This window comes from Euphorbia lathyris, chromosome 10 (genome assembly GCF_963576675.1).
Source record: "Euphorbia lathyris chromosome 10, ddEupLath1.1, whole genome shotgun sequence".
Lineage (NCBI taxonomy): Eukaryota > Viridiplantae > Streptophyta > Magnoliopsida > Malpighiales > Euphorbiaceae > Euphorbia > Euphorbia lathyris.
Window position 1 is genome coordinate 4,139,009 of NC_088919.1, and position 13,948 is coordinate 4,152,956.

At 42.7% G+C, this 13,948-nt stretch overlaps 1 protein-coding gene across 1 annotated transcript; it reads right to left on the reverse strand.

Moving 5' to 3' along the window:
* Positions 1-981: 981 nt before the first annotated feature.
* LOC136208972 (3-dehydroquinate synthase, chloroplastic) lies at positions 982-4,335 on the reverse strand. The gene is made up of 8 exons (XM_066000288.1): positions 3,842-4,335; positions 3,621-3,771; positions 3,356-3,523; positions 3,036-3,262; positions 2,640-2,763; positions 1,604-1,666; positions 1,372-1,515; positions 982-1,270 (listed from the first exon to the last, which is right to left on the reverse strand). The coding sequence occupies exons 1-8, from the start codon at positions 4,156-4,158 to the stop codon at positions 1,139-1,141; spliced, it is 1,326 nt and encodes a 441-aa protein (XP_065856360.1). The 5' UTR covers positions 4,159-4,335; the 3' UTR covers positions 982-1,138.
* Positions 4,336-13,948: the final 9,613 nt, after the last annotated feature.

A 13,948-nucleotide genomic window follows, 5' to 3' on the forward strand; every position in this document is an offset into this window, starting at 1 on the left:
ATCTGTTTCCTGTTCTCTGGGCTTTAAGCCTTCCTTAATCTACCAAAATAAATAAATGCGTTCAAGTGTAATAAGACAGCACCCAACAACTTCAAACTTCAAAGAGAGAATGCGTCTATAATTTGTATATACAAAAGACAGCACCCAACAACTTCAAACTTCAAACTTCAAAGAGAGAATGCGTCTATAATTTGTATATACATAGCTGATGTTGTGTTCTTTAAGCAAAACTTTAAGAAACCTCATGATGGGGTGGAAAAAATCGAATCAAATGGGCAACCTAATTAGGCAAAGCAAAAACCATTTATGTGAAATTAGACCCCACACATCGTGTGAATTATTGAAATGAACATCGAAAATTCAGCAGTAATCCGCTGACTTCAAAAACAGCAAGTACATTTCGGACATAAAGCGCACACTTCGTGTGGACTTCTTAATAATCCAGCTTACTAATCTTCATTTTACTCTTTAATAATCCAGTACATTTTTAATTCAAACCCAGCTTACTAATCTTCATTTTACTCTTTAATAGTTCTACATCGATATAGACTTGAACTCTAATAGTTGTATATCAATATAGACTCGGACGCGCATATAGCTCCTTTCAAGACGAGAGAAACTATTAGTATCAGACTCAAAGAACTTGCCCAACTAGTTACCTACATTGAACTGACAAGCCAATAGGAAATTCATATATTTGCACTCAAAAATCTGAACAGATCAATTTTACTTCCCAAGGATTCAGACCATCTTCAAGTTTAGGTGTTTATGACACCATAGCTCAACCATGGTGTTCTTCATAATAGGGACTTTGATTCCAAGATCCATCAACTAGACTCCAATTGTTAATCCTGCACTACATTACTTCACTTCCGAAGACGACCTGAATCTCCATCTTCTTCCGAAGAAGACGACCTGAAGATTTCACTCTTCCACATACTATAAAAGGGTTCTCTTTACATGACCAAATGGGAGTATATGTCAATGTAACTATATAAATTTATTAACCATATAATTCATTCCTAAATTACAATGGCTAAGGTATGCAATTTAAACAATTACTGGTAACAACATCAACATGCCAAAAAAAAAATCACACGTGCTACAACAACTGCAAGCAGCTAAGGTGAAACAACAATCATGACTTGCAAAATGCATGAAGCGTATCATTGAGAGCGTTTCTATCATAATCACCAGTGAATACACAATTACCTAAAGGTCCTTTCAACAGTATAAGTCTTAGCAGTCCATCAGCTACCTTCTTATCAACCTGCCGTAACATAAGAAGGAAGAATACGTGCACCTTCATTAGCAATCTAATCACACAATAATTCAACCTTTCAAGAGAATCACCATTCTTATCTATCTTACCGCCATAACAGACTTGAACGTTTCCACGGTCATGGTATCAGGTGGGGCGATGGGTAACTTAGCGTATCTTAGAATGGCATCGGTGCGCTTTACAATGGACTCATCAATCCAACCAAGGCGGTACGACATGTCAACAGCCATGATCTGAAATTATTATCACCAAAAAGCATCAGCAAAGGAGGATTTTAATTTGTATCTAGTAACCATACCATAAAAATAACAAGCGCAATACCATTCCAGCTGCAACAGCTTCTCCATGAAGCCACTCACCATATCCAAGACCAGTTTCTATAGCCTGAAGAGACATTCCATATAAGAAAGCAAGTATTCAATAAAGCATCTAGTGATGAAGAATATAAAATTTTGGCTAATTAACTCTCCAACATACTAGCATGCTCACCAAAAAAAAAAAGGGATTCCGAAAAGAAAGGATTCAAATGATACCAGACAGAGGCCGGAGAAAAATAATGGAAATACTTAAGCATGATTATACACATAGAAGTTATAAGTCATCATCACCAACAAAGCAATTTAAGGAGTTGCTTGAGGATTTAAAATGATAACATAATTGTGAGCACTATTATCAAACTTGTACAAGTCGAGTCGAGTCAAGCCGGCTAGGTTTCAAGCCGACTCTATAGGGAGAATCGAACTCAGACTAAGACTCGGCGTCGAATCAGTCCTGAATCAGGTGAGTCAGCCGAGTCGTGGACATGGCTCATGATAAGAGGCAGATGCAGGGTGATGCTAGGGAGGTGATCTCACCTCCGCCCAAAATAATCATACCCCTAAACTTCCGCGAGGCCACAAAACAGCGAGATTAGAGTTGAATTCATAGTTGGTGCTAAGAAAAAGGAAAGGAGAAATGCATGCATTAAGAAAATGGAAAGCAGAAATTAATGGAGAAATTAAGGGTTGAATTTGAGGAGACAGAAAGTGGATCGGGTAGGGTGTGAAAAGAAAGTAGCAAAAACTAAAACTAGGAACTGCAGAAATTAGAAAAGATAAACAAAAATTGACATGATTGATTCATTGCTTTCAAGTTTCTTAACACATTTTATTTTTTATAATATAATGAACTTTTACCAATGATTCAATTAGATTCACGACTCACAGTTCACAAAATAAGGATTTCGATTCACGAGTCGAATCTCAATTTGACATGATTGTGAGACTTCACCAAGAATTAATGTAATCCACATGTACTAAACTGCATGAACACTGCCTATCCACTATGTAAAACATTAATTCCACCTTAAAAGACTTACATGGCCAAAAGTGTGACCCAAGTTCAAAGTTGCCCTGAGTCCACCTTCTTTCTCATCAAGGGATACAACCTCAGCCTTATTTTCACATGATCGTTTTATGGCATATGCCATTGCGATTGGATCCCTGTAATTTACAAACACCAGAAGTGAACATATAAGAAGAAAGAACCATTGGTCAGTATAAAGCCAATTTACAGGAAGCCTTCCATATTTAATTAGAAAAAGGTTAACCAAAATACTCATTGGAAACAGAAAATACAAAAACCAATATAGTGATATGCATTTTAAGAGGCTACTTGGTTGCACATTTAACAAGGTTTTTCAATCTTATGTAAATGTTAAACTAGAAAGCATAATTCACCAATAGACTCAATGAAAAAACCTAATCAAATTTACCTTGCCATTATTTTAGACATGTTTTTCTCCTGCCACTCAAAAAATTCAGCATCTCTTATAAGCCCATACTTCACAACCTCTGCGAGGCCTGATGCGAGTTCCCTATCAGGCAGTGTGTTAAGAGTATCAGTGTCTATGAGAACACATTGAGGCTGGTAAAATGCTCCAATCAAGTTCTTCCCAAGGGGATGATTTATCCCTGTTTTTCCTCCAACAGAAGAATCCACCTGAAACGAAAACAATTTGCCGAAATAAAGAAACATGAGAGACACTTATTGAAACAAATGAAGAACACACACAGCAGAAGGACAAATATATACCTGTGCCATAACAGTTGTAGGAATCTGAATGAAATTAACCCCACGGAGAAAAGATGCAGCTGCATATCCACACATATCACCAATAACACCTCCTCCAAGAGCCACAAATGTACAACGCCTATCGAATCGTGATCCAATAGCTTTATCAAACACTTTCATAAGTGTTTCCTTTAATCACAAGTAGTACAACATTAGTTTTATCCCCAATTACACGAAATCAGAAAGCAAACAACTCCAATCAATCAGTAACTTCTAAAAGGCTTACCATGTTCTTGTACTTCTCACCATCAGGCAAAACCACAGAATCAACTGAAATATTTGGGTTGCCTCTAGTTAAAGCATCAATCACTTTATCCAGATATATTGGTCCTACTGTGGTGTTAGTAACCACAAGCACTCTCTTTCCATGGACATGCCTAAAGAAAAATCAATTTTATTTACCCATTTTCAAGAATAACCAAGAAAACATCAATAGAAGAGCATTACCTTTGTAGCAATTCCGGTTGATCAAGAAGACCGGATCCAATATAAATCGGGTAGCTCCGATTGCCCAAATCGACTTCAACAATTGTAGGAATTTTAGTGGTTGCTTCACCAACCGATTGATCCATAACCTGAGCAGAAGAAGCAGAAATCCTTGACGACTTCAAACTCAGCACAGGAAGCTCCAATTTCTTCGAACGCAGACAGAAAGGGTTAGGATTTCTGGAGCGAAGATATAAATGGGGCAAAAATTTTGGTTTTACCGTGGAAGAATTGGAAGTGGAGATAGAGAGGGAGAAGGCATTTGCGGTGGAAGCCATGGGCGTCTCTTACGGTTAGAGGTAGAAAGGAAGAGGGATTTCTGGGTTATGGTAGGGTTTGTAAATCCTGTAAGTTTGGTAAGCATTTTGGAAATACAAGTGGTTTTTGTCGAAGAAGGAGAAGAGAAGATGTGGGGGTAGGTGAAGGAAAGGCCATTGGTGATGGACGTTGTTTGACCCGAAATGTCGTTCGGGTTTAACTCAGGTACGACTTGCCGGTGCTCCGGTTCAACTAAATTCATTCGGAAAATGACAAAAAAAATAAATAAATAAATAAAAATAAAAATGCAAAAATACTCGAAAAGTTGATAGCCCGAACCTATTTTAATAAATTAAATCGATTTAAGAAATAATTCATCAAATTTTCTTTTCAATCACGAATCTTATTATCTACATTTGATACATTCGTCATTTTATCAATAATTAATAATAAATTACAAAACACATGAATAGATCGAAGAAAATAAATTCTCTCCAATTCCAGATTGGGTTAAGAAGAAAAGTGTGATAGACCCACTGTGTTTGAGCAGCCCAATTTAATAAGGGCTCGATCCCTTAATGAATAGCTTAAAACTTCAAACATTCTCTGATAACATTGTGATATTATCCCAAGGAGCAAAAATGATATTCGCCTAAAACGGCCACGTGTTGATCACCTGATACTGGCGTATCATAGCGTATTGAGCAGAGGGATCCGACAGGCGGATCACCAATATCTCACCACAAGGGATCCGCGGGCGAACCTAAGAGGCGAATCACCATAACCGCCCAAATTCGCTATTGAAACAGCTGAGCCTATCACGCACTAAAGACCATTAATAAGCAATCAATTTCCTAAACGGACATGCTTAAAGGGAATCAGTAACCACCATTAATGGAGCATTAATGGAGACTTTCTAAGTTACTAAAGGTTACAACTTCATGACTATATATAGCTAGTATCTCGAGCTATCAAGGTACACATTCACTTACCCTTTGTCAATTCAGTTTGCTCTCTTGTTCTTCTATACTGACTTTGGCATCAGAACTTCCCCCCGTCGAACCCAACGACGCCCCCACAGAGACGGAAGTCAATCGGAAATTCTCCACTAGTCATCAATTGGTGCGGTGAACGTGGACCCTTAATCAAATAAAGGGTTTTCGTTCACATTGAAAGATATGACGAATGGAGAACAGAACCCCTCCTCGGGGGTTGAAACACCATCGGTAACACCATCAAGTCAACCTGATACAAGCGCTGGTTGCGTTGATATGAGCACTCCTGCGACGCAGGATGGAAGGGGTATGTCGCCGGATACATTCATTGAAACATGTGTGGGATCCATAGGAAGAGAATTTGGCCCTGAGATGGAAAGACGCCTAAGGTCTTTCATGATAGTACCAGAGCTTCGGCGCACAAATCCTACGTCATCTCAATGGCCACAGGCCACTATAGGACCAAACGCCCATAATTTTTCATTCTTCCAAATTCAACCCACGGATTCCATGGTGACTACTACCGTGGCAGGCAATAACCCGCCACTCAATCGGCAATTATTTTTTGATGGAGCAGGAGGAAGTCGTGGGAATAACCAAACTCCCCCTGGAGGATCCGCAGGCCAAGGGTTAAATCTGGGCGGATCAGGTAACCCAAGCCGCCCGTGGTCGAATCTCCACGAAGGCGGATCAGAAGGTCGACGGCACAAAAAGCGGCGAAAGGGGAAAAGCAGGCGGTCGAAATCACCTTCGCCCCCGAGACGGAGATCTTCCCGCCGGGGTAGATCACCCTCATCTACTGGTCGTAGACAAAGCAAGAGGCCAGTAGAGACTCCTCGATCAGATAGGCCACCGCCACCACCAAACACAAGGAGATGATAGAAGCGTTCCTTCGGGAGACCATGGAGGGAATAATGGCCAAGCTCCTCCTGGAGGACAGGGTGGTGGAGGTGGGCATTCGCCATCAGATCCATCATCCAGATCTAGCTCCTCATCTTCTCCAAGCAGATCTCCCCCTAGAAGACCGCCACGGGCGGGTCCGGAGAATTTTGATGATCGTGTGAGAGCTGCGGTGCTTCGCATTAATGAGGAGAATGCCCGACATAATCCATTCGCTAATCGCGATTCGCCCTTTACAGCTTGGATCAAAGCTGAGGAAACGGAGAGGCATTTTAAAATACCTAATATACCCGTTTACATGGGAGCGGACAACCCAGAAGCCCATGCAAGAAAGTACCGAATGTTGCTCAGCCTTAACCGTGCAAGTGAGGCGGTCTTATGCCGGATGTTTATCACCACCTTGGGAGGCCCCGCCTATGATTGGTTCCAATCTTTACCTCCCGGATCAATCGACAGCTGGGATCAATTGAGTAGAGAGTTTTGTGCTAAATTCGCCGGATGTATTCCTCCAGTGGTCAAGTCACAGAAGCTTTTCGAATTAAAGCAGAAGGCGAATGAACCCCTTCGAGAATATGTAGACAATTTCAACAAATTGTGTATACGCATTGTCGATGTGGATGTCTCCATGGCAGCAGAGGCTCTGGCAAAAAACACCACGTGTAAAAGCTTGCAGGAAGATTTAATTCGGAAGAAGCCCAGAAGTATGGCAGAATTAATTGAAAGATGCAAGGACTTCATGGAGGTAGATGACATTCGTAGAGAGTCATTGTCTCCGCCCAAGAAGGACAGGGGCGAATCTCGCCATCGAGATAAGGAGAAAGACAAGCACTAAGACTCATCCTCTAAAGGTCGGCGAAGAGGCTCTAAGAACAAATCGGCATTTGTGTCGTCATTTACGCCACTCAATGCCTCCAAAAGCGAAGTGCTCATGTGGATTGAGAACAGTCAGCACGAGCGAAGCATTTCATACCCCGAACCAAAAGGGGGGGAGTACACCAACACTGGTAAAAATCCCAAAAATTATTGCAAATACCATAGGAAGAATGGCCATGACACTGACGCATGCTGGGAATTAACCAGAGAGATAGAAAGGCTTATCGAAAGAGGAAAGTTGGACCGATTCGTCCAAAATGATGGCAAGAAGGGAGATGGTGATAGATCCAGAGATGATCAGAAGAAGAAGGCAAAAGGGACCATCAATGTCATAGCAGGCGGACCTGGGTACCAGCCTGTGTTGAAAAAGGCAAAAACCACTGCTCTAGACAGGGCGTCACTTAATCGCCCTTTTGCGGATACCGGTCCGGAGATCTCCCCTCATGCAGATGACCTGGTCGTTACTTTGATGGTGGAAGGCTGGGAGATGAAAAGAGTGATGATTGATACGGGGAGTTCGTGCAATGTCATCACAAGAGGAGCATTTGCCAAACTCACGGTCGACCCAATCCAAGTGGAAACCACCATAGTGGACATTCTAGGGGTAACAGGACACACCGTCCAAACAAAGGGCCAGGTAACACTAGACTGTGAGTTAGCTGATGAAGATCAAGTCTGGAAAGGCGATCTGGAATTCTCTATCCTGGATGGCCAGTTAGCCTACAATCTCATCCTTGTGCGACCCTTTATTTTCGAGGCGGCAGCTCTTATCTCTATACACCACTTAACTCTTTACATCCCCACGGTCAAGGGAGGTGTAATGATCAGAGGAAGTCAAAAGGTGGCTCAGGAGACGTATTCGGCATCATTGATGATTCGCCCACAGTCTAAAGATGAGAATGAAGAAGAGCTTGTCACAATGGCCTTGGGTGAAATAGAGATGTACCTCATGGCGGATGAAAAGCAGGTACGGATGGCTAAAGGGCTAAAGGGAGAAATTAAGGAAGCTATCACCAAGGTTCTCCATGCGTCAGAAGATGTCTTTGCATGGAAAGATGAGATTCTCCTCGGGATTAGTCCAGATGTGATCACTCACAAACTCAACATCGACAAAGATGCGGTACCAGTAGCCCAAAAACGAAGAAATCATGGCCCGGAGAGACAAAAAGTGATAGAGGAAGAGATCACCAAGCTCAAACAGGCGGATGCCATCGAAGAGGTACTTTATACACAATGGTTGGCGAATGTGGTTCTAGTCAAGAAGGCGGGCGGATCATACTGCATGTGTATTGACTTCACAGACCTCAACAAAGCTTGTCCCAAAGACAACTACCCCCTGCCATGCATTGATATCCTAGTAGATGGAACCACGGGACACGCCATGTACTCCTTCACCGACGTGAAGTCGAGTTACCATCAGATCCCAATGGAGCCTTCGGATAGGATCAAAACTTCGTTCGTAACTCACCAAGCCACCTATTGCTTTAAAGTCATGCCCTTTGGGCTTAAGAACGCGGGTGCGACTTATCAGCGGATAATGAACAAAATATTCGCAAAAAGCAAAGGTGAAAACTTTTCTGTCTATGTGGACGATATGATCATCAAAAGTACCACTGTAGAGAAGCATGCGGATGATATAAAGGAGGTACTGGGCGTACTCCGACATCACAACATTAAATTGAACCCGGAGAAGTGTACCTTTGGGGCGACATATGGAAAGTTCTTGGGATTCATGATTAGCCAGAAGGGAGTGAGCCCAAACCCTGATAAAATCAAAGCAGTTTTGGAGATGAAAGCACCACAGAATATTAGGGAAGTGCAACGTCTTAATGGGCGTATCGTAGCCTTGGGCAGGTTCATCTCATGTTCAGCCCGACGATGCCAACCCTTTTATGAGGTGATCAAGAAGCAAAAAGCGTTTGAGTGGAGCGAGGACTGCGAGAAAGCTTTCCAGAGGATCAAACGGTTTCTCACGGAACCACCCTTTATCAGTCGTCCCTTGAAAGGTGAGAATCTCTACATGTATGTTTCAGTTACAGATAAGGCTGTTTGCACGGTCATGATAAGGGAATAAGAGGGCCAGTAATATCCTATCTATTACGTGAGCAAAGTATTAAAAGATGTTGAAACCCGATATTCCAAGTTGGACAAAATGGCACTGGCCGTCGTCACCACCTCCATTCATCTCAGGCCTTACTTTCAAGCACATACTATCATAGTTCGTACAAGTATACCCATGAGGAAGGTATTGCAAAAACCAAAAACTTCAGGGAGACTGATGGAGTGGGCAATCCGCCTAGGAGAATTTGATGTACGATATGAGAGCAGATCAGCCTTGAAGAGTCAAGTCTTAGCAGACTTTGTGAATGAATTCACTGAAGAGGGAATGAATCTCCCCAAATCAAAAGTTGAGGAATGGACAATGTATACAGATGGAGCCTCCTCAACGGAAGGTGCAGGTATAGGCATCATGATCAAAGGTCCCCAATATATAAAGCTACGGTACGCAGCAAAATTGGATTTCCTTGCAACCAACAACGCGGCGGAATATGAGGCCCTAATATTGGGGCTACGCCTGCTAAAAGAAATCACTCCCGAGCGGATTGTGATCTATAGTGATTCCAAGTTAATGGTCAACCAGGTGATAAAAAATTATGAAGTAAAAGATGATATTTTGGCCAAATACGTTGCTCAGGTCAAAAAATTGCTGGATCACCTTGAAGCCAAAGAAACTAAGTGGGAACTGATCCATGTACCTCGAGGATCCAACACAGAAGCGGACCACCTAGCTAAAATGGCTTCCAGTAAGGAGAACTGGGCGGATCTAGAATGCCCATTCGAAGTTAAAGCAGCTCCCGCGTTCGCCTTGGAGGAAGTATCCATACTCATGATAGTAGAAAGTGATTGGAGATCTACAATCCGCCGGTATCTGATAGATGGAGCTCTACCTATGGACAAGGAAGAAGCTCGGCGGATAGTCAGGAAGGCGGCCTATTTCTCCGTGATAAATGATTGCCTGTACAGGAAGTCTTTTAGCCACCCCTGGCTGAAATGCATCGTGCCATAAGAGGGACAACAGATCCTCAAAGAGTTGCATGAAGGTGTATGTGGAGCTCACGAGGCATCTGCCTCCATTTTAAGAAAATCCAGGTTAGTAGGATTTTATTGGCCTACGGCAGAACTTGATGCTCAAAAGTTTATGGAGTCTTGCCATAATTGTCAGATTCATGCAAATGAATCACACACTGCTAAACACCTTCAAAGGCCCATCGTCGAAGGTCGTCCCTTTGCGGTCTGGGGAATTGACATAGTTGGACCATTTCCTCCCACCAGAAGGCAAAGGAAGTATGTTGTAGTGGCTGTGGATCATTTCACCAAATGGGTAGAGGCTGAGGCTATCTCCTCTAACAATGCTGAACGAATGGTGGAGTTTGTCAAAGATAACATCGTTGGAAGGTATGGGGTTCCTCATACGATTATAACTGACAATGGAACGCAATTCAACTGTTCAGAGTTCAAAACTTTCTGTGAGGAATTGGGCATTCTGAACAGATTCGCCTCAGTTTATTATCCTCAGTCAAACGGTATGACCGAAGTTACAAACCGGACAATCGTTAAAGGAATAAAGAAAAGATTGGGAGAGCATGACAAGAAATGGGATACGTACGCCATTCGCCCTTTGTCACGGTGTCGAAGCTGTAATCCCAGTTGAAATACAGGTCCCAAGTGACAGAGTTGCATTCTATTGCGAGGATGAAAACAGCCAAAAGTTGAAAGAAAGTCTTGATCAAGTGGAGGAAAGGCGAGAGAAGGCATACGTACGCATGACGGCTTACAAGCAGCGAATCGCAGCTTATCATGACAAGAATGCCAAACTTGTAAACTTGAATGTAGGAGACCTCGTACTCCGTAAAATAGACAAAATCCAATCCAAGGAAGGAAAAGGAAAGCTGGGGCTCAACTGGATAGGTCCATACAAAATAGTTGACAAGATTGGGTTCGCCACATTTAAGATTCAAGACATGGAGGGAAACATGCTGCCGCGTACATGGAATCTCCAAAATCTCCGCAAATATTTCACCCGAAAATAGAATGTAAACAAGGTCTTGAGTACTCTTTTTCCTTTAGTAAGCTTTTTCCCATGAGGTTTTTCTTATTAAAGGTTTTAATGAGGCTCACATATAAGACCCGCTTGCTGTAATAAAGTGTATCTCCAATCAATAAAAAGCAATTGTTCTATTGTCAATATTCTTTTTAAATATTTTCTCGCAGCAATATAAATATTCCAGTCTAAAAAAGAAGGGGGCACCCAAATGCTTCCCACAAAGTACTGCTATCACATAGCTACTTTTTCTCCTCAAAGATAGGAGATCAATCTCATGGGCGAATCAATCCTTAATTGATCACCATTAGAGATAGAGTTAAAACATTTCTCGGACGCGAGATCTTTACACTCTCTTACACCCTTCCCAAAGAAGGGTTCACAAGTCCTAAAGGCGGATTGGTTCACCTCAAAGATAGGTAGCAAAACGATCCCTAAGGCAGCTTAACTTCCTTTAAAGGAATAGAACAGCTACAAACCTTCACGAAGGTTCGCACAATGAAGTATGGCTGGCCACCTACTTCAAAACAAATCCTAAAAGCCTATAAATTTACTTACGCAAACGTAAAAGTAAAATAAATAAATAGCGAGGATTAAACAACTATACTTAAAGTTTTACAAACAAAAATTAAACATTGACATGAGCATCCTCCTTAACATTCTTCTCGCCTGATGCGCCTTCTTGAGGGGCTTCCTTCTCAACGGCTCCGGATACGCCCAACAAAGAGATTTCCTTTTCCACAGAAGTAGTTCCCTCAAGAGAAAGAGTGCCATCAGTTATCAGCTCCTCACCCGCCTTTGGAGGTACTTCCTCAAGGTCCACCAGCTTGATGCTGACAGAAGGTTTGCTTTCTTTGGCGGGTCCCTTCATCCATTTCCGAACTTGATCACGGATGTAATCCTTGACGTCCGGGATTTTGCGATATTTAAGGACAACATCTGGGTCAGGAACGACGAACTCCGGATCAGTAAAATCAATCTCAGGATTCGCCAGTTGGACATACACCATGATCCATTCGCCATAAAAGAAAGCTTGCTCCCCCGCCATGAATTCAGCATCTGCTAAGGCATCCTCATGCTCCTTAGCATCCGCTTCGATCTTTTCCTTCAGCTTTTGGTTCTCAGCATCCTTGAGGGCAATGGCGGATGCGGCATTCGCATTAGCATCAGCGACTTCTTTCTCCAACTTTTCTATAGTGGCCCTATCCGCCACGCCTTGAAGAAGCTCAGCTTCCATAGCACGCAAGCGAGTATACATCTATCAAGACAAATAGTTCATTCAAACGAAAGAACAATGGCAAAACTCTCCCCAAAGGAGATCATTTATTCAAACCAAACAAAAGGACAGAAGGAACTTACCGTTAGCAGCTCTGTCTTTCCCATTCGGACATGGGTTGATCCTGGGATCTGGTTTTGGTTCTTCTGCACCTCGCCCAACTGACCAAGAGCCTCGTCTAGGTCATTAATGACATACTCATTCTCCAAAGAGCCCTGGATACCATGTTTGGCGGACCAGTAACCGCCCAGGTCAGGCTTCGCCATCTACACAAAGATGGGAAAGTCAGAACTTAAAATTCAAAATATGGCAAGAGGAAAAGGTAAAACAGCTTACTTGTTCCTCCCCCGTCAAGGGCCTTGTGGATTTCATGGCATCCGCCATGAACTTTTGTCCGTCAGGAGCTGTAGGCTTCCTTTTCTTCAGGGGTGGATCGGCCATTATATCTGCAGGACATTTCCCTGCACCCTTTTGAGGATCCGCTGCCTGCACTCTCTTTCGAGCCTCCTCTTCCTTTATTTTCTTACGCATCTCTACAAGAGCGTGATTGGCCTTATATAAACCCCTGACAAAGAGAACAATAAAGTAATCAAGATTCAAAGAAAGCACAAAGTTACCTTGATCAAATTGAGCAAACTTTGAGTAAATGAACTTGTCTCCTTCTCGGCGAATCAAAGGTATGTCATTCATCATGAAGTCCAAGGCGTCAGCATAGGTCCAAGCATCTGCCTTGACACTCTTCATGAGCTCCTCCACTACCTCATCACTATCTGTCAGTATGCGCATGTCTCCCGCCATGTGCAGAGGTTTGGCGTTCCAGTACGAGGGAAAGCCTAAAGACTCGCCCTCTTGAATCTTTACATAGAAGAATTTTTCGTTCCAAAGATGGACGTTAGACATCTTGCCGCTAAACGCCGAATATGCACCAAACTTTGCAAAAGTGAGGAAAGACTCAGACTTTCGCTTTGACGGTTTATGAAACGTTCGAAAGATGCGAGGAGTGCACACTACTCCTAAGTTTGAAGCTAGATAACAATCTAAAGCTAGATCTAACCAGCCATTTGGATGTAATTGGCTGGCAGTGATGTCAAAGTAAGCAAGGATATCCGCCATCATCTTAGGAAGAGGAAGTCGGAAGCCTCTTTCTACATGACTACTATATACAGACAGATATCCGCTTGGCGGACAGGCGGGTCGTTGATGGGCAGCCGCCAATTGGGTCTCATAGTTATTTATCCACGGAAAGCGACTCGCCAGATCCGCAAGATCCGCGGCACTCATGCGAGAGGAAGTGGATTCCGCACGAGACGCCTTTTTCCTAGGCAGAGCAGAAGAAGAAGCCACCATCCTGGAAAGTCTCCTAAAATCTATTAGTGCTAGTAACGGGGGTGGGAAGGTTTTGAATTCTACTTGAACGAGTTTGACCACTATTACGCGCTGAGTTACGCAACTCAGCTAAATTAGAGCTAACTGTAGCTTCGGAGGAATAAGAACTCTCCGATGAAGATGTAGTCCAGCTAACTACGATTTCGGAGGAAGAGGTCAAATTAAAAAGCTCAGAGGTCGATTCGGAGGATGAAGAAGAGCTCCTAAACATTCATAAATAATAGAATGAAAAAGATGAACTTACATGAAAGTAAAAACTTCGAGAACTCTGAAACTCC

Excerpts from the sequence above, each read along its gene's own strand:
- LOC136208972 (XM_066000288.1), bottom strand. The coding sequence starts at position 4,158 with ATGGCTTCCACCGCAAATGCCTTCTCCCTCTCTATCTCCACTTCCAAT. Across the intron at positions 3,524-3,620 it reads GTGAGAAGTACAAGAACATG|GAAACACTTATGAAAGTGTT; the intron begins GTAAGCCTTTTA and ends TTGTGATTAAAG. Across the intron at positions 1,271-1,371 it reads CGTTCAAGTCTGTTATGGCG|GTTGATAAGAAGGTAGCTGA; the intron begins GTAAGATAGATA and ends ATGTTACGGCAG.